Below are 19,781 nucleotides of genomic sequence, written 5' to 3' on the forward strand. Positions count from 1 at the left end.
GAAAGAGACCTAATGTCTATATATACCTCTCGGGAGACGGTTGCTCTCAAGTCATAGTGACTCTGATCAGCTTGTCTCGCTGCGCAAAAGTAAAATTCTCCCTCGAACGCTGAAAGAGAACATTAAAGAGCGTTCTGCAAAATCGGGTTGGTTTTATTTATTATTCCGATTATTTTGGCCCTCGACCTCCTTCCCAGGTCGCACTGAGCGACATGCAAATTAAATATCTTGCTACTGGCTGGGCCCTCTCGGCTTGCCCACGCCCCCTTGCCTGCTGTGCACAAAACGGCGAGGGAGGCGTTGCCTGCACCTGGACTCCGGGAGCCTTCAGCATTTGCAGCTACTACCGAAGGTAGGGTTCCTTGTTCGCAGTCGCAGCAGCCATGCACGTGTGCAGGCGTGCATCGTGTGAAGAGCTGCAAGGGGGGTTGGCACAGGACGAGAGGTTGCGGGTGATGATGATCGTGATAGATAGTGGTTAGCAGCAGTATCTCCACCAGGCCTGCTGGCACCGTGAAAGGCACCGTGAACGGAGGAAAGGGAGCTAAGCTGCAGTTTGCCCCAGCGCTGCTTTGGCTTTGCGCATTTGCTTTGCGGGTTTGGAACGTGGAGAGCCATTCCGGGGCTGGGCGGGTCCGGGTGGGAACTGAGCGTTCGAAGTTCGAAGCCTTTGATGTGCCCAGATCAAAGCGCTCCTCTGGCCGTGGGTTGCTAACATAGCTTGGTTACTGAGACTTAGCGATCCAGTGCTTAAGCAGCAGGGGGCCTGCCTGCCGCAGCCCCAAGTCAGAGGGGCAGTGAATGCACTTTTATTTCCCTCCTGCTTTCATCTGCCCATGAGTGGGAGAGGCTCTGTAGAAGATGCAGAGGGCTTCTCACCTGTATGGGGCGCCTGCGACGGGGGGGGGGGGTAGCCAATGTGCCGCCCTCCAGGTGTCGCTGGACTACAAGGAAAGTTTTATTAAACTAAAAACCCATACAGTGGTACCTCGGGTTACAGACGCTTCAGGTTACAGACTCCGCTAACCCAGAAATAGTACCTCAGGGTAAGAACTTTGCTTCAGGATGAGAACAGAAATCGTGCAGCGGCAGCAGGAGGTCCTATTAGCTAAAGTGGTGCTTCAGGTTAAGAACAGTTAAGAACGGACCTCCGGAACGAATTAAGTACTTAACCCAAGGTACCACTGTATTTGTGTTAGATAAATAAATAAATAAATGTGCCGCCTGCTTTGAGGGGCCCATTCATGGCGCCCTGCAAACCAAGCACGGAGCGGGGATGGCAGGGTGCATGCCCGTTGCATCATTCTCAAGCTGCCCCCCAACTAGAGGGCACTTGAGAAAGGCGCAACAGGGGAGACTCAAAGCTGGGCTTGCAGGGTGCCGTGAGGAATGTGCCCCTCAAAAAAACAAAACCTGTGCCCACTGCAAGATCTGGGCACAAGATTCCTGCATTTGCAAGGGGTTGAACTAAATGACCCTCGTGGTCCCTTCCAATTCTACAATTTGATGATTTGATTATTCCTGTAGGGATGACACAGTTCCCTCTAGTTCAACAGATTTTCCCATCCCTCCATACTTGAATCAGTAAGTTTCAGCATGTGAGCTCGCTTCCACCCATCTTCTGTCAGGACTTCAACTGCATCCCAGGGTTTTTCTGCATGGTGGAAAGGAGCTGTGTTTCCTACAGATAACCCATCTGCTCTGGATAATATCTCCCACGGATGCTGAAAAGCATGGGAGACGAAATGGAGCTTTGAGGCACACCAAGGGCCAAGGGGGAGATCAAAAGTCCCCTGGAAGAGGAGAGAGCCCTTTTAGAAAAAAACTAGAGTTGTTTGAGGGCAAAGCAAAAGAGACAAATTATCTTTGATTTTATTATGTATGTAAAAAATGCTGCACACCACCTAACTCTTCCTCCAGCCTTTGAATGGATCAAGTAGATTCAATGAATTGGAGTGCTATCTGTGTCTTCTCTTTATTGCCCCTTCTTTCTGATGCTAGATCCCCATTTGTAACTTTCTGTTGGTGCCCTGTCTTCTGTTTGCTGGTGGTTCTAGCATTCTGACATTTATCTCTTCCTTAACGTTTCACTCGGAGTGTAAGTTGGCCTGACTTTGTTGTGTATTGTTTGTGTATTGATGTCCTTTGTATCTACTACAATTTTTAAAAAAATAGTCCCCCAGCACTAGTTTTTAGAACTGCCCCCTCTTCTGAACAAAGGACTGGCACCCCCATAACACCAGCCCTCCAAGTCCCATCTCAGGGACACCCCATAATAATACCGTGGTCAGTAGTATTGAAAGCCGCTGAGAAGTCCAGGAGAACGAAAAGGGAGAACTCTGCCTCCCAAATTGCACTTCCCAGCACCAGTCATCTGCTACAATGACTTAACACCAAAATAATTTGGTTCAATTAAAAAAATGCCACTGCTTATCATTTTGTTTCTCCTTGTCCTTTCTGACAACCATGATGCCATACTATTAATATTCAGGGAGCAGTAAATATTGCCAAATGTGGGGGCTTAGTTAACCTTCAAACACTTGCTTGTTTCTATTGTTGGCTTTCGAAACTATGTTTTTGTGTGTGTGAAAACCCACTTGAGATTTTTATATTCGAAGAACAATCTGTTCCTTTGCTTTTATGTATCTACCAGGTGGGTGAGTTCAGTTTGTTCAATCTGACCCTTCTAAAAATAACCCAGAATTTGAACTGAGAATGGGGAGATAAGAATACAATCAGTGGTGCTGATTTTATGTCCCATATTTGTTGGCATGATCTCTAAGGCATGATGTCTAAGATATCTAGGAAAGGGCAATATTTTTTTCACTGGTGCTTTCCCCAAAACTGGTATAATATGAACTTTAGTACAGTGGATTTGTTTGTTTTGTTTCATCACTGGATACTTTGTTTGGCAATCATCTTCATTTCAGTGTTTCATTTCTCCCTCCCTCCTTGTGGCCCATTCTTCCAACCTTTCTGTGAAAGTTTCTCTCTCCAATTAATAATACTCATTTCCCCCCCTAATTCATCTGTGTCACTGAATATGTATTCCTAAAAGTCAGATGAAAGTGGCAAGACTTCAGCTCCGTGTCTGTGCACAAATGCAAGGTTTTTCTACACAACAATGGTCAGTGTGGGAGAATCCTTATATGTAGCTCGGTGGGAGGGGGGAAAATTAACCCTTTGCCTGATCAGATGCCCCATGTCACCAGGTGGCATAGGAGACAAACCTTCAATCAAAGCAAATGTGAGGTTTTTTCCTTCACTATTCACATTTCTGGTGTGTGGCATTGAGACAGGGCCGCTAGTGGTTAAAGCCCACTAACTCTTTACCATGGTCCTGATCCAGATTAGGTGGGTCTGCACTGGCAATTTGTGTACGTAATAAACTGCACTTAAGAGCACACACCTAGTTAATGTATCTTCTAGTATGGCCCTAAGTCACAACCAGCATTCCAGGTGGTCTGATCCTGAAACCCCATAGGAGCAGCCCTGGTGGATCCTTCTCAATGCTATTCTAGTCCAGCATCCCCCTTCTGACAGTGGCCAATCAGAAGCCTCCAGGAATCCCACAAGGCAATAATCACGTTCTGTTCTTGCCCCTTGGCAACTGATGTTCGGAGAAATACTGGCACGCAACATGGCAGTTCTTTACCTTTCAAGGCTAATAACTGTTAATAAACCTATTCCTATTATTTGTTTGTTACAAGGCAGGAGAGGGAGTGACCTACCCAAGGTAGTGGGAGATTTAACTCTAGGTCTCTCTGATCCTAGTCCAACCCTCACTAGACTAGCTTTAATCCCCTATAAAGCTGCGTAGGCAAGACTTTCTTTTGTCTGACTTGAATCTTCAAGAATTAATTCCACCTACTTCATTCATGTATAACTTTTGCATGAAGAACTCCCATCTTATTCTGAAGCAGACCAGTTGTCTAAGTAAGAGGATCCTGTACAGATCATGCTTTGATGTTCTGGTACAAGGTGTGCTTTTTGTGCATTAGGAACGGGTTGATACATTTTGTCCATCTCTGGCTGCCCACCTGCCTGCCTCTGTCTCCAGTTCCCTCCTCCTCATTTGTCATCATACTGTAGTTTGCAGTGCCACCTGAACTGCCGCATGACAACATCCTTAGGGTATTATTATACGTATGTCCTTTCTCTTTGTTGTTTGGACTGATACATCTTTTCCTTCTCACACCTCTCTATTGGACCTCAGAATAAGGTATTCCTTTTGAATGATCCTCTGAGAGAAGAAAGGAGCAAACATGGCTGCCTTCTCCTCCTCTAGACTAGTTAGGCTAGAAACATTTTCTATCCAAGGCATTTATTTCCTACAATAAACAACTTTATTATTTTCTTACCTACAATCATCTGTGTTGTGTCTTTGTGATTGCAGCAGTCAGGTGTACTCTTTAACTCAAATGCAATAGTAATAGTAATAGTACTACTACTAGTAGTAGTAGTAGTAGTAATACTCTGCATCATAAGGGGCTTCAATGGATAATTGGTTCAGCTACCCCACTACAAATAGCCGTTGTTTTGTTTTCCTGTTCTAATGGTGCTGTAATGTGAAGAACTTGCTCTTATTCCAGGTTTTCTCAATTCACCATCTTCATAGTAGAAGTGGGATCTGAAATAATTTCTCCAATGCTCAGTGTGAGCCTACAAAATAGAATACAGTGGTACCTCAGTTTATGAACTTAATCCATTCTGTAAGTCCATTCTTAAACCAAAACTGTTCTTAAACCCAGGTGCACTTTCCCTAATGAGGTCTCCCGCCGCCTGTGCCCTTCCACCGTTCGGCTTCCGTTCTTAGACTGAGGTAAAGTTCGCAAACCGGGACACTACTTCCGGTTTTGCGGGGATCATAAACTGAATTGTTCGTAAACAGGACTGTTCTTAAACCGAGGTACCACTGTAGATTGACTATGCAGACTGCAGTTGGCTAGCCTTTGCCCACATTCTTGGATCATCAATGAGCAGCTGAAATCTGGTTGATTTTGTTTTCTTTCTGTCTTTTTATTTATGTCTCTTGGCCGAATAAGTAGCTGTTCTCTCCAATGATGCAGCTGTCTTCCACAGTTTTTCAGCCGTTGCCTCCCCCCTCCTTATTAAAGGACGCAGCAACACTGAGAACTGTGGGCTATTGTTTACGTGCCAACACATAATTTTCCCAGGATCCTTTCTGCTGAAGACTAGAGAAAGTAACAGACTGGGTTCTTTTCCTACTTCCAAAAATGTAACTAGTTTGACTTGAATGGATTGCTAATTGTGCACTCTTCCTGCCTTGTGGGTTGCAGAATAGATTAGCTTTCTTTTTGAGTTCTTCTAGTAACCTGTTCAGGCTTGATAGCTGTTTCCTTTCCTTTCCTTTATTTCTTTTTAAATAAAGTTTCGTTAAAGTTTTTCACAATACAATAGAAGACAAGCTAACCTACACAATAAAAGGGGCAAAATAAGAGAAACGAAAAGAGATAGAAGAATACAAGATCTATTCACACAAGTGTATCTTAACTTTTGTCCCCTACTAGTGCAGGGAGGTAACCTGGCCATTGGACTGACATACGTAATATTTGTTCCAATTGGGACCATTGGAAAGGGTTTTTCTTAAGGAGGGTGGTGGGGTGCCCTGCCCACCTTCTGCCTTGCCAGTGCAAGTCCAGAAAAGCTCTGAATTTGGTGGTCCATCCGCCCTTAGCATTAATCTGCTTCTGAATCCACTTTTCCTTTTGCACAAAGGGATACTACAACAACAACAACAACAATAACACTGTTTGCGCAGTTTTTATTAACATGCCAGGGAAACAAGTGGAAAGTACTCTGTATGTTAGCAATGTATCAATAAGCAAACCATAACAAACTGCATTTGCTGAACGATGGCCTTTTGTACTATATCTCGATGTGCCAAGAGACCTTATGACCTCTCTCTGTTGCTTAACGAATGATGATTAGTTTCAGATCTTTATTTGGTGAAATGTGTTTGCTCAAGCAAGTTGGCTGTGCACCAAGAATGATGCCTTTGTGTTTCTTTTCATCAGGCAATCAAGACGCTGAAATCATGTCTGGAAAGCCCAAACTGTACTACTTTGATGGAAGAGGCAAGATGGAGTCAATACGATGGCTGTTAGCAGCAGCTGGGGTGGAGGTTTGTGTTTCCTTGTCTGCCAGCTTCTGTACAGAGATGTTATCATGGTTATGGGATATGCCTTGTACAATGTGGGATGCAGTTATTAGGGCACATTACATACTGTAGCCAAAAGAGATGAGAATCAGTGGGGTATTCCTATTTCTTACAGCACGAACAGATTTTGTTTCTTGATGTGTTGAAACTTTGAAGCAAGCAACTTTTTTTTTTTTTTGGCCATATCTTGATGGAATATATAATAAAGCTATCAAGCCAGATAAAGTTGTCCTGGGGTTGGATAAGCCGCCTTTAGCCTTGGGAAGGTCCCCCCTTCCATTTCTTTTTGGATACCCCATTCATACCATGGGAATATATTTTGCCCCTTCCTTTCACCAGCACAGCATATAGAATTGTTGAGAATGAATGCATGTACAACCTGCTACACTTAAATTATTTTCATTATTTGCTTATTTTGCAACTGCACATTCTGAAGCCACACAGTCATTTATAATAATAATAATTTATTATTTATACCCCGCCCATCTGGCTGGGTTTCCCCAGCCACTCTGGGCAGCTCCCAACAGAATATTAAAAACACAATAAAACATCAAACATAAAAAACTTCCCTAAACAGGGCTGCCTTCAGATGTCTTCTATAAGTCAGATAGTTGTTTATTTCCTTGACATCTGATGGGAGGGCGTTCCACAGGGCAGGCGCCACTACAGAGAAGGCCCTCTGCCTGGTTCCCTGTAACCTCACTTCTCGCAGGGAAAGAATTGCCAGAATGCCCTCGGAGCCGGACCTCAGTGTCTGGGCTGAACAATGAGGGTGGAGACGCTCCTTCAGGTCTACTGGGCCAAGGCGGTTTAGGGCTTTAAAGGTCAGCGCCAACACTTTGAATTGTGCCCGGAAACGTACTGGGATCCAATGTAGATATTTCAAGACCAGTGTTATGTGGTCTTGGCGGCTGCTCCCAGGGGAGAGGAATTTAGAATCCGTATGTCAGTACCGCTGAGATCCAATATAGAAAAATGTTCTACTGTTGTGTACAAATTGTTGGCAAGTTATGAGAACTAGAAACATGACTTTAAAAATCAGGAGTGGTATCCAACAAAATGCTTCCTTTAGTCCCAGGACTTCTCACTGCAGAATGGGGCTTCCTCTCTGTCGCCTCTCCCCAGTTGCCCCCTAAATCTGTTATGGGGGTTCCTCTAACCCTCTGGAGCAGATTGGGGGGGGGGGAGTGTGGTGTGAAAGGAGAGGAAGGGGAAGTTTCACTGTGCAAGTAGAAATCTTTGCATTAGCAGAAGCACTTAGCTGGTGTCTGCCTCAGATTCCTCTGAATTCTATTGAAAGCTTATGAACCACCCAAAAGAGATAGGGAGGATTTGATGTTTTATGAAAAACTTTAATTCTGGTTTTTATTTTTTATTACAAGCTGCTTTGATGACCCTGTTAGGCCAGAAAGACAGGATATATATATTTAAAAATCAAGTAAGTAGTACTTTCTTAGATGTGCCAACATAATATGAAGAAAGGTTGCTCTTTGTCTTAGAGTGCTCCTATTTTACTCAACTTTTACCCAGCACAAATCAGTAATCCAAAGCAGTTTATCAGAAATACCTAACTGCAGTACAAGGGGAGAGGAATTAAAAATATGATTTCAAGGCCCTTAAACTTGGGCAACTGGACATGTGTTTTTTCTGTGTATCTGCTTGTGGTTTTTGCATGTGTTTGGGGTTTTTTTAGTCCTCGTGCTATTGCATTGTGTGATTCAGTTGAAATCCACTCGGTATCACAGTGATGTAGGAGGAAAGGAAAATCTTATCGGAAGTGAAGAAAGCAGCTGTTCCTTTCTTGCATTTCACTGGTTTTAGAAACCTGATTCAGTGCTGGAAATGCCCACATCTCGATAAGAAACGGTTTGGTTAAGTTATGAAAGGCTCATTGCTTAGTTGTGACTTTTCAGAAGTAACAAACTCAAGGAGGGTGCTTGTCCTTGGATGACGTTCAGTGATGAGTGTGCTTCTCAAGCACTGCAACAATTCATTACACTTTTTCTTTTCCCCATCTGGTAGTTTGAAGAGGAATTTCTGGAGACCAGAGAGCAATACGAGAAGCTGCTTCAAGGTAATTCGGTGATTTTGAAAATATTTGGCCAGGCAAGACAAACAAAGTACCATACTTTTCCATGTACAGCGGTACCTCAGGTTACATACGCTTCAGGTTACATACACTTCAGGTTACAGACTCCGCTAACCCAGAAATAGTGCTTCAGGTTAAGAACTTTGCTTCAGGATGAGAACAGAAATCGTGCTCCATCCAGCAGCGCAGCGGCAGCAGGAGGCCCCATTAGCTAAAGTGGTGCTTCAGGTTAAGAACAGTTTCAGGTTAAGTACGGACCTCCAGAACGAATTAAGTACTTAACCTGAGGTACCACTGTATAAGACTAGGTTTTTTTACTTTAAAATTATGTGAAAAACTGTGGGTCGTCTTATACACGGGGCAGTCTCTCCCCTATTTTCTTAAAATTTGGGGGGCATCTTATGCATGGGGGTGTCTTATACATGGAAAAATACAGTATCTTCTTGGATAGGAGCAAAGGGAAGGCAAATACTTTTGAGTGCCAGAGAAGAATTGTACTCTTGCATTTCAAGTAAGCAACATAGTCTAGTGGCAGAAGGGAGAGATGTTGATTTTAATTGATCTCCTCATCCTCCGGCTCCAACTCCTTTGCTATTCAGAAAGGTTCAGTACAGTGGTACCTCGGTTACAGACTCTTCAGGTTACAGACACTTCAGGTTACAGATTCCATTAAGCCAGAAATAGTACCTCGGGTTAAGAACTTTGCTTCAGGATGAGAACAGAAATCATGCAGCGGTGGCAGCGGGAGGCCCCATTAGCTAAAGTGGTACCTCAGGTTAAGAACAGTTTCAGGTTAAGAATGGACCTCCAGAACGAATTAAGTTCTTAACCCGAGGTACCACTATATTGGAAGTTATGAATGCATGAAGGCACACCTAGCCACAGAGGACCTCCCCCATTTTCTTAATTTGGAATCCCCCCAAATAGGTGTCGTGTTATACACGGGGGCGTGTTAGGCACAGAATAATACGGTAGTTCTCTTGAAACCTGTTTTTAATGGTCACTGTTTCCATGACTTGAAAACAAATTTCCTAGCTGACTGCAAGGTTGCAAGATAGTTTTTTTGTGTGTTCTTTGGCCAGCCCGTGTAGAATAATAGTCGCCACCAATTGCTCCACCATTTCCTCATTTGGTCTCTGCAGTCCTTCTGAGCACCAATACAATACCGTGGAATTGTACTGACTTTCATTTCTAGAAGAAACATTTTGACCTTTCGCTGTTTTTTTTTTTATCCTCTCAAAAGATGGATCCCTCCTCTTTCAGCAAGTGCCCTTGGTGGAAATGGATGGGATGAAGATGGTTCAGACGCGAGCTATCCTCAGCTACATCGCTGCAAAGCACAACCTCTACGGGAAGGACCTGAAGGAGAGAGCACTGTACAGTACCAGAAACATTTAGCTAGCTTTAAGTTATATTTCGGGTCCTGTATTTCACTCTTGTTTCTGGCTTCTGAGAACTACTACATCCTGGGGCCGTTCAGATAGTGTGGACTACAAATCCCATCAGCCCCTGCTCAGAGTTGCCTGTGAAGAGGGATTGACAGATAAACCAACTCTGAGAATTGTAGCTCTGTGAGGGCAATTGGCAGAGGGCAGAGGGCCTTTTTGGTGGTGGTGCCTGCCCTGTGGAACGCCCTCCCATCAGATGTCAAGGAAATAAACAACTATCTGACTTTTAGAAGACATCTGAAGGCAGTCCTATTTATGGAAGTTTTTGATGTTTGATATTTTATTCTGTTTTTAATCTTTTGGCTGGGGAAACCCAGCCAGATGGGCAGGGTATTATTATTATTATTATTATTATTATTATTATTATTATTATTATTATATATCTCTTAACAACTCTCTGGGCCCTTAACAAACTACAGCTCCCAGAATTCTTTGGGGGGGGGGAGCCATGACTGTTTGAAGTGGCATTGCATGGTTTTAAATGTATGGTAGAAATGTGGCCTGAGTCAAAGGGCTTGTCCTCCACAATTCCACCTATCCTGCCACTTTCCCCCAGGGAAACTGACTCTTTACTGCTGAATTGGAGCAAACATCAGTCAGATTCTCTATGGAAAAGAGCGAGTGAAAAGCAGATTTTTCTAGAGAAAGTGGAGGAGCAAACTTTTACCTGTGCTTTCTAAGCATGGGACAAGTGGAAAAGTAGTTGGTGGCGGATGATTCTTTAGCTAGTCTTCATGAAAAGCAAATGATAGGATGGGGAAAAAATCATAGCTTTTCCATGTGGACTAGGAGTGAGCACTTTCTGCCTCAGTCGCCTGCAGACCCAGTTGTCCTCTCTTTCTGACCGTTTACAAAGTAGTGCCTTCCAGATATTTTGGGGGAACAACTCCCATCATCCCTGGCCTTTGGCTGTCTTAGTTGAGAGTTGGAGCCCAGCACATCTGGAGGTTTGCAACAACATGGAGAAAATCCTCCATCACCAAGCAGCTGGAATTGCAACATCTTGTCGACACAGGGTAGTTGGCAGCCTCTTTTCTGCACAGCAGGAAAAAGCTGAAATTCTGTTTTGTGTGTGCATGTCGTAAACAAGATGGGCACCTTAACAGATGTGTGAATATATGTCTCCTTAGAATTGACATGTATGCAGAAGGAACAATGGACCTAATGATCTTGATTATGATGTACCCTTTCTTAACACCTGAGGACAAGGAGAAGCAACTGGTTACAATCATCAAAAAAGCAACACAAAGATATTTCCCTGTTTATGAAAAGGTGCGTTTCAGTAACCTGCTTTATGAAACAGGCTTGTGATCTGGACCGCTTCACAAATTTAATGTGTAAAATGTAACACAGGAAGAACAAATGTGTGGTGTGGTTTTTTTTAAAGGACAGGTATAGTGATGGATGAGAAAGATGCTTATGTGTGCTTGGGAAGCTGTTCTTAGGCGTTGGGCTAACACTGGTGTATTGCAGGTGCTGAAGGGCCATGGAGAAGATTTCCTTGTTGGCAACCAGTTCAGCTGGGCAGACGTCCAGCTGCTTGAAGCTATTCTGATGGTGGAGGAAAAATCCTCCAGTGTTCTGGCCGACTTTCCTCACTTGCAGGTATGGCAAACAAACACAATATGAGCAGTGTTAGAAATTCAGATCTATAAGCTCGGCACCAAATGGCTCCTTAAACCAAGGTTGCAGTTGCCAAAATGGAATGTCTGGTTGCCATTTTGGGGCTCTAAAGTCTTATTTTTCAAACGATTGACTGACTGTGATTGGTTCTCAATTAATCATCTGGCTAGCTCAAATGATAACCCTGACCTCGGTGAAGAGCTTTGAGAACTTAAAGAAGAAAAGTCACTTGATTCAGGGACAGCTCACATATATATCAGCCTATTCCGACCTCTTTTTCTTAATGGTGACACAGCCATTCATAATGTAGGGATCTCCATGTGAGCAGGGCAGTGGGGTGGGGTAAGTTCACTGCTCCTGCTCAGAAAAAGTGTTTTGGTTCCTGAGATTCATTCCAATTGTGCAGATAAAATATAACTGATAGAATTATACAGGAAGGGATATTAGTGTGTGAAAACAATCGAAATCCAGTGATTCCCCAGCTGGAGATGTCAGGCACCTGTTGATATAGCAGAGTCCGTTTGCACAACGGAATGATGAATAGTACGTGCCACATGCTTTTTGTTGCTTTATTTTCAGTTCATTGTAGAGAATTTACAAACATGCATTTTGCCTCTGCGGGAGCAGAGAAGCAACCCGTCCTTCTCCTCGAACAACCGAGAGAGACAGAGAGAAAAACAGGAAACCAGTGTACGTCACATCCAGCTTCCCTTTCCCGTGGGAAAACCCAACAGTACTCTGACTGTGGAATGTAAACACAGTCTTGTGACAAGCACTTCGCTGCACAGTGAAGAGAGCTGAAACCAACATCCTCCCCCTTTCTGTGAACATCACTGGGCAGCGTGTTCGTACAATATCAGTACAAACCCAACTTCTGTACATAGGTACAGTGTTGATCCCTTGATACAATCTTGGACAATACATCAGCAGGAATTTCATTACCTGGCATATAGGACACCGTTACGAGTCCCTTCTGAATATGTTCCCTAGCATGTTGCACCTTCAATTGCAAGTGCTTCGTGCTTTGCTTACAACCTTCTGAATTCAGCAAAGCCAAACATGCTTTGTTGTCCTGGTAAACCTGGATTGGACATTTGACAGGAATTTTCATGTCTTTGCACAATTGTAACAACCATTCACAATCCTTAAGTGAATAAGACAGTGCATTCAGTTCAGCTTCACAAGTACTTAAGCTAATTGTTGTTTGCTTCTTGCATGACCAATCAAATAGACCCTGATTGTACATGTAGCAAACTCCAGACGTACTTTTCCTGTCTGTAGTGTCACTTCCAAAACTTGCATCTGCAAAAATCTCAAGACCACCAGACTTCTGATTGTTAAATCTCAGTCTGTAATGCATAGTGCCTTTCAAATAGCGTGCTATGCGTTTCAGAGCTTTCCAATCCTTAACAGTAGGATTGTTAACTTGTCTGCTTAGCAAATTACAGCTAACAGCAATGTCAGGTCTTGAACATCTGGCAATGAAGTTTAGCTTGCCTAGCACACTTCTGTACAGTGTAGTGTCAGAAAATGCTTCTTCAGTGTCATCTACCTGATAACCTGTTGTCATTGGTGTGTCTACAGGGTTAGCATCCATCAGGTTCAGTTTGCTTAACACATCAGCAATTTTCCGTGACTGGTGTACTAGAATGTTACCACTTTGATCTTTCTCTATTTCCAGAGATAGGTAGTTGTTTACCTCACCAAGATCTTTCATGTCAAAGTGCTCTTTCAGTTGAGCTAGGGCATTATTGTACAATGTGACATCTTTCCAAAAGAATAAAATATCATCAACATAAAACAAACAATACAGTTTCTTTTGCCCCTCCTCTTTGACAAACACACATGGATCAGCTTTCCCTTGTTGAAAACCTAGAGAAAACAATGCTTCAGTGAGTTTTGTGTGCCAACACCGTGCACTTTGTTTGAGACCATAAAGGGACTTCTTCAGAGCACAAACAAATCCCTGTTTTACCTGTACGCCATCAGGTGGATGCATATAAAGTGATTCACCTAGAGATCCGTACAAAAATGCTGTATTTACATCGTGGTGACTAATGTGTAGATTCTCCTCTGCAGCTAGCTTGAGCATAAGCCTTATGCTCTCATACCTCACCGTGGGTGAGTAGGTCTCGTGGTAGTCTTCACCTGGTACCTGTGCAAAACCTCTGGCTACCAATCTGGCTTTGTGTCTGACTATCTTGCCATTTTGATCAGTCTTCGCTTTGAAGACCCATTTGCTTCCAAGCAGTTTCATTCCTGGAACTACTGGAACTAGTTCCCAAGTTTTGTTCCTTTCTAAGGAATCAAGCTCAGCCTTCATAGCATTTAACCAAGGCTCAGCTTCCTTAGAATCCAAATCCTGGATTTCTTGGAAACTTGAAGGTTCAAATACCTTCTTGGAGCTTTTAACAACTGCTACTGCTGTCTTAGCATATTCATCAGCAAATCTCTTTGGAGGTCTGCCTTTTGTGGCTCTTTGTGACCTGCGAATTAGCCTTTGGTCTTCAACACTCTCCTCTTCCTTCTTAGGAGAAAAGTGACCTATTGTGAACAATGGTTCTTCCAATTCCTGATCAGAGCTTTCAGAGGGTCGCATAGAGGCTTTCGCACTCTTGAAATCCTCTGAAGTATCCGATTCAGTTTCAGACTCAGAATCAGAACCTTCATCAGTGGGTGTGGGTTGTTGTTGCTTATCCTCAGTCTCATCACTGTCATCAGGATAACATTGAAAAATTCCCACGTTCTCCCCCCACTTGGCATTGTACTCAACACTTCTTGTGAGCCTAATTGTCTTAGAGTCAGTCATCATTATTCTGTAAGAACCTTTCTGATAACCTAGAAAGATACCATGCAATCCACGTTTGCCTAATTTGGAGCTTTGTGGTGAATGAATCCACATGTCTGAACCAAAAATTCTCATGTGTTTGACGTATGGTTTCTTGCCAAACATCTTCTCATAGGGGGTACAACCAATCGCTGAAGATAACCTGCGATTGTAACTGTAAAGAAAACATGAGAGAGCTTCGGCCCAATAACTCTCTGGAAGATTTGCATCATGCAGCAAGGTCTTTAACCCTTGAAGCAATGTTTGATTTGCCCTTTCGCAAATCCCATTCTGCCATGGCGAGCGAGGACTGGACAAATCGTGTTGAATTCCTTTCTCAGTCAGAAAGGCTTCAAACTGCTGAGAAGTGAATTCTCCCCCGCGATCTGTGAAAAGAATTTTTATCTTCTTACCATGCACATTTTCCAACCAAGCACAGAATTCCTTGAACCTTGGAAAAGCCTCTGATTTCTGCTTGAGATTGTACACGTAAATATACCTGGAAAATGCATCAATGAGAACCATGAAGAACCTATTTTCACCCAAAGAGGGCGATAGTGGACCAACTAAATCAGCATGAACAATCTGGTATGGTTCTGTAGCTTGCCTACTAGACACCTTACCTTTCTCAGCCATTTTCACCTTGTTTGCTGCGCATGCCTTGCACTTCATGTGGTACCTGCAGGGTTTAATAGTCATACCTTCAACCAAGGTAGGCATTTTAGATACTGCCTCAAAATGCAAATGACCAAATTTTCGGTGAAAATCATGAATACATCCTGCATGCAAACTTTTGTTAGAACTTGCAATGCAACAAGTATCATTCTGCACAACATCATCATAATACAAAACAAACGATCAACACATTCAGCATGCAATACATAATCGTCTTTCTTTGTGATGGTGCATTTCTTGTTCTTGAAGGATACGTCAATGTTCCGTTCATTCAGCTGCATCACACTGAGAAGATTGTGTGTGGCATCTGGAACATAAAGTACATCATGTATCTCTAAGTCCAAACTGTGAAGAACAACAGTTCCGTAGCCTTGACTGGGAATCGTGTGGTCATCCGCCTGGTGAATCGCACCTTCCTGCGGTGTAAAAGACACGAACAGTCTCTTGTCGTTGCACATGTGGTGTGTAGCTGCTGAATCAACAACGAAGAAAGATCTAGACGTCTTCTGGACCTTTGCAACCTTTGGAGTGAAGCGTGAGACCATTGCCTTGTGCTGCGTTGTCCTGGACACCGGACCTTTGCCTTTGCTTTGGCCTTTTCCACGCGCTGAACTTCCGCTGCGCTGCTCTGTCTTGGCCCTGGGATATTTGCATTCCCTCTTCATATGGCCTAGACGTCCACACGAGTAGCATTTCACTGCCTTCAAAGCTTTGGCGCCCTCTGGTGGTTCCACTGCACTCTGGGATGACGTCTGTGAAGACTCCCCCTTATCCATGCAGCTAGCACCCCGGCGATCTGCTTCATTCTGGATCACGGCAGTTACATAGTTTACTGTGAGCTGAGCAGTTGGTTGAACAGCAATCTGAGTGGCAACGGACTCCCAACTTGGACCCAAAGAATGTAGTATCATGAAGGAATACACAGCCTCTGGAAAGTTGAGTCCTCTCTGCTGCAACTCATGTCTCAGATTTTGCATCTCCATCAGGTGTTTACGCACATCTCCACCTTCAGCAAGAGCCATATCATGCAGCTTGGCATAATAGTACATTGAGGAACCAGCCTCTGTCCTCAAGTGAGCCTGTCTTAAAGTGTCCCAAATTTCTCTGGCTGTGGTCTTTCCACGCAACAGACAGAGCTCTTCTGGGGATACTATCAACGTAAGCGTTCCCCGTGCTTTGGAATCCTTAGCATTCCATTCAGCTGTAATTGGAGCTGGGGGGTTGTCTGTAATAACATTGAACAGACCTTCTTTCCGCAGAATTGCCTCTGCATATAACACCCACTCTGTGTAATTATTCTTATTGAGCTTAGGAATCCCAAAATCATTAACCAGCTTTGCGTTTGCCATTTTCTGCTGCTTGAAACAAACTGCGTCACAGTCCTGCAGCTTCAGCCAAAAGCACTTGTAAAAGTACTTTCGATTTCCCCAGCCATCCAAGCCTGTTAGCTTGTGCCTTTTGGAGCCTTGCCTGTAACACGGCAAAACGGCTTTAAAAGTTCAAAGTCCAGCAATAAAACCATAAACTAGTAGCTGGCAGGCTGCCAGGCTGCTCCGGGAGCATGAGCACATACCTTCATCAATCAAACTCGACGTGCAGAGCAGATAACGCGATCCGTTCCTCTGTACCTCTGCCGGCATTCCGACTCGGTCGCTGGAGTCTTTAATCCTCAGTTTGATTTACGTCTTTCTGGGCCCGGAACCAAAATGTTGATATAGCAGAGTCCGTTTGCACAACGGAATGATGAATAGTACGTGCCACATGCTTTTTGTTGCTTTATTTTCAGTTCATTGTAGAGAATTTACAAACATGCATTTTGCCTCTGCGGGAGCAGAGAAGCAACCCGTCCTTCTCCTCGAACAACCGAGAGAGACAGAGAGAAAAACAGGAAACCAGTGTACGTCACATCCAGCTTCCCTTTCCCGTGGGAAAACCCAACAGTACTCTGACTGTGGAATGTAAACACAGTCTTGTGACAAGCACTTCGCTGCACAGTGAAGAGAGCTGAAACCAACAGCACCATCCTGGCACTTGGTTGCAAGTGGTTGAAAACCAGGTGCAAAATGTGCCTGGCTCCTGGCTAATTTCAAACACTGAATATGAGTTATGTTGTTTCTTCCTTTTTTAAAAGAATTCCTTTCCCATCTGTTCCAGACCTGAAAGCAGATGGGCTTCTGTCAAAACCCCTTCTAAAAAACTGTTAGACCTTAGGGTAATGTGCTGCTGCTGCTGATGCACACTAGTTCTGCATGATGAGTGGCTTAATGTTGCCTCCCATTAAAGAATTATGAGTTGGCAAAAATGCTTAGATGTCCATGAAGCCACTCTCCTTAATTCAAACCAGAGTGAACATGGGAAGCATGTGCATGTTAAAAATTCATTTTTTTAAAAAATGGCTGTTGACACAGCTGTAGCAAAGAGAGCTGTGGCACTCTAGCTCAGTAATTCCCAAACTTGGGTTTCCAGCTGTTTTTGGACTACAACTTCCATCATCCCTAGCTGGCAGGACCAGTGGTCAGGGATGATGGGAACTGTAGTCCCAAAACAGCCAGAGACCCAAGTTTGGGAAACCCTGCTCTAGATCAAGGGTTGGGGGACATGTGGCCTTGCAGATGATTCCACCTCCCATCAGCCTCAGCCAGCACAAGGATGATGGGAGTTGTAGTCCAGTGACACCTGCAGCTCTAAAGGTTTTTAGCCCATGCTCTAGAGCAGGCATCCCCAACCTCCAGCCCTCCAGATGTTTTGGACTACAATTCCCACCATCCCTGACCACTGGTCCTGTTAGCTAGGGATCATGGGAGTTGTAGGCCAAAACATCTGGAAGGCCTCAGGTTGGGGATGCCTGCTCTAGAGATTGATTGGCTTGTTGGGCCATCAATTTTAATAGACTCTACCAAATGGTTTGAAGGTGATGGGTGTTTTTAGTGCTATAGTTCAGGTTCTTTGATTCTGAGTATGCTTGCTCTTGTTTTTTTCTTCTTCCTTTCCACTTGTTTGCAGGCTTTTAAAGAACGGATCAGCAACATCCCCACAATTAAGAATTTTTTGGAGCCAGGAAGCCAGAGGAAACCTGTGCCTGACGAGAGATACGTGGAGACCGTGAGAAGGGTCCTCCAGATGTATCACAACATGTCTGCAAGTCCTTAGGCAGCATTTCTGCTGAGCTCCAGAGAATCACCAGTACTAATACCTAATAGCAATGGCTGTCGTAAAACTCATGGCATTGTGTTAGAGACTAGACTGCTGTATGACACTTGATAGCTGCTAAACAGGCTTCTCCATGGGGATGTGCATCCACATAGAAAAAACAATATGCCCGCATTTAAATTGCACAATAGGCCCACATCTAAAACGCATTTAAATTGCACAATTTCGCTATATGCAGGCAAGGTAGGAATGCTCTCGTGAGATTTGGCGGGAAGTTGGATTGTCCTGCGGGATCTTGTGAGAGCAGTCCTGCCAGTCCCAAAGATGGCACACTGAAATTTGAGGTCCAACACTGGTCATGGCTACCTGCAAAGAACCCTGGGAGCTGTAATTTGTTGAGGGTTCTGAGAGCTGTTAGGAGACCCCTATCCTCCCCACAGAGCTACAACTCCCAGAACTCCTTGGGGAGAGGGATTGGTTGTTACAAAGCACTCTGGGACAGACCAAATACCCCGCTGAACATTTGATCCAGGCAGGATTTCTAATTCAGAGACATTTTTTAAAGGCAATTCCCCCCCCCCTCCTCCTTGTCTCAAAAATGGGCGCCTTTGAGCTGTTTGAATCCTGGCAGATCTGATGCCTTTGTGGAGTAGTACTATAGCCTGTAAATGTCAAACCATTTGGCTGCCCCGCTCCAGGCTAAAAGCTGGAAGAAGACAGGGCTGGTCTTCACTGAAAATTCATGGAAGATTAGTTATCAGACTTGAGGGATCTTCCTCAAGTATCCCTGGAATCTAGCAAAAAGTTAAAAGTTAGATGGCAAAAGACAGGGTGTGTCTCCTTCTGAACTGTAACCCAACAAACAAATGAACGGATTTTGAATTAACTAAATATGAAAAGCTTCAAAAAATAAATTATATAAACACCTTTTCCATTCAGAAAGCAAAACAAAACCAAAATTTCTCATGCACACCCCAATACTTGTGCCCTTGCTAGTAGTAGTAGCATACGTAGCAAAGGGAGAATGCCATATACAAGGCCTTCTTTATTAGCAGATATATTCATCAGTCTTCCTACTCTTTTTGGAATACAGCTTTCTTTATTAAATATATTTTGTGTATCCTGTTTCACCGGGTGAAGCAATATTTTTATTCAGCTGGACGGTTATAAAAAAACACTATTAGAAGGGAGGCTCAGACAATCCTTTTCTGCCTACCAGTGTGTTCTGCAAATGGAAGGGGTTTGCTGCAGAGCTGGAAAAAAATATTAAGAGAATCTGTTTCAGTCTTTCTGCCTTTCATTGCTGGTATTTCTGAGCTCAGACGGCCAAGGTTATGCAAAATGCATGAAGACATTCAAAGTGACACTTATTTACAAATTCCTGTGAAATCAAAATACACTTAAGTTGCTAAGCCTTCAATATATTTTATCTATCTCCTACAACTTTTGCGTTATGTTATTATACTAAGCTGACATTGGATTTGGTATATTCAATTTATGTAGTGTTTTTCTTCCTATTGCTGCTACAATCTGGAAAACTCTCTAATAAACTACCTTGATTCCTGAGTAAAGAAGCATTTGCTTTTCCTTACTGTGTAAATATTGTGTGGAAGCTGTGCTTCTGGATCAGTGCCAGATTTACGTATAAGCTAAACAAGCTATAGCTTACGGTCCCACTCTCTTGGGGGTCCCAAAAAATTTAAAGGGAGAAAAAACTGGATGTACATTTTATTGGCAAAACCTATTGGTGTTTTGCAGCTTTCTGACTACTCTGCTAGGTCTGGCTAA

The 19,781-nt window shown here is 43.6% G+C and overlaps 1 protein-coding gene across 1 annotated transcript; it reads left to right on the plus strand.

The window, feature by feature from the left end:
* Window positions 1–270: 270 nt before the first annotated feature.
* LOC309529917 (glutathione S-transferase 3-like) lies at window positions 271–19,567 on the plus strand. Its single transcript, XM_082218394.1, has 7 exons — window positions 271–352; window positions 6,039–6,145; window positions 8,204–8,255; window positions 9,514–9,646; window positions 10,849–10,990; window positions 11,192–11,323; window positions 17,847–19,567. The coding sequence occupies exons 2-7, from the start codon at window positions 6,059–6,061 to the stop codon at window positions 17,991–17,993; spliced, it is 693 nt and encodes a 230-aa protein (XP_082074520.1). The 5' UTR covers window positions 271–352; window positions 6,039–6,058; the 3' UTR covers window positions 17,994–19,567.
* The last annotated feature ends 214 nt before the right edge of the window (window positions 19,568–19,781 follow it).

The sequence above is a fragment of the Podarcis vaucheri genome (genome assembly GCF_965113315.1).
Source record: "Podarcis vaucheri genome assembly, chromosome: 3".
Lineage (NCBI taxonomy): Eukaryota > Metazoa > Chordata > Lepidosauria > Squamata > Lacertidae > Podarcis > Podarcis vaucheri.

Bases quoted from the DNA above. Each gene is read 5' to 3' on its own strand.
- LOC309529917 (XM_082218394.1), top strand. From the start codon at position 6,059: ATGTCTGGAAAGCCCAAACTGTACTACTTTGATGGAAGAGGCAAGATG. The intron at 6,146-8,203 runs GTTTGTGTTTCC...CCCATCTGGTAG, and splicing joins TAGCAGCAGCTGGGGTGGAG to TTTGAAGAGGAATTTCTGGA. The intron at 9,647-10,848 runs GTACAGTACCAG...ATGTCTCCTTAG, and splicing joins GACCTGAAGGAGAGAGCACT to AATTGACATGTATGCAGAAG.